Source organism: Acyrthosiphon pisum, chromosome A1, assembly GCF_005508785.2.
Source record: "Acyrthosiphon pisum isolate AL4f chromosome A1, pea_aphid_22Mar2018_4r6ur, whole genome shotgun sequence".
Classification (NCBI taxonomy): domain Eukaryota; kingdom Metazoa; phylum Arthropoda; class Insecta; order Hemiptera; family Aphididae; genus Acyrthosiphon; species Acyrthosiphon pisum.
Genome location: NC_042494.1, coordinates 1,181,876 through 1,182,545, shown reverse-complemented (window position 1 = coordinate 1,182,545; position 670 = coordinate 1,181,876). Strand labels below are relative to the sequence as shown.

At 31.8% G+C, this 670-nt stretch overlaps 1 protein-coding gene across 1 annotated transcript in view; it reads left to right on the top strand.

Annotated features, from left to right (window-relative positions):
- Nucleotides 1-670, top strand: part of LOC100162060 (cationic amino acid transporter 2) — a gene marked incomplete in the record, with an annotated part of 18,054 nt that overhangs the window by 14,412 nt on the left and 2,972 nt on the right. The window contains 2 exon segments of the mRNA XM_029486473.1: nt 68-207; nt 362-528. Of these exon segments, the coding sequence (XP_029342333.1) occupies nt 68-207; nt 362-528 (307 nt within the window).

Genomic DNA, 670 nt, shown 5'->3' with positions numbered 1-670 from the left:
TTATAGTCTATACGATCGTGTTCCATTCCGTTTTATTACACGTCATATACTTTTTTTTGTCATTCAGGTATAAAAACAACAATTCAGTCAGTCAGGACTTGGACAACTCCGAAGTCCATATAATTTACAAGTGGTGGAATGCATCGAACACAGGACTGACCAACACGGATTCTCAATACGTGTCGAGAGTGCTTATACTCACTTACAGTAAGTTATTGCGAGTAGTTTTTTTAAAAAACAAATCCAATTATTTGTTTTGTATTATACTAGTACTCACTATAATAATGATATTACATACGGAAAAGCGTTATAATTATATACCTAATATAATATTCTGTTTTGTTGTCTTGTATTATCGTAGCATTTGCCGCGTTTGTGTTTTGCATTTGTATGACGAACGTTCACTATTTCGAAGGGTCTTTGCAGTTATCGTTGACTATCATAATTGGAATTTCAGTTGCAACCTTATTGATTTCCCTGTTGATGTTATGTAGACTTCCACAAGCCGTCGAAAATCTGTCGTTTAGGGTAAGAAAATGTATAAAACATTATACCTAATTTTTTATGCTAATCGCATAGTATTTATACGATATATATGCGTATTATGAGATTTAATGCAAGACACTAATTATTTTAGATAACTCTAAATATGTTTACTATTTTCAGAGTA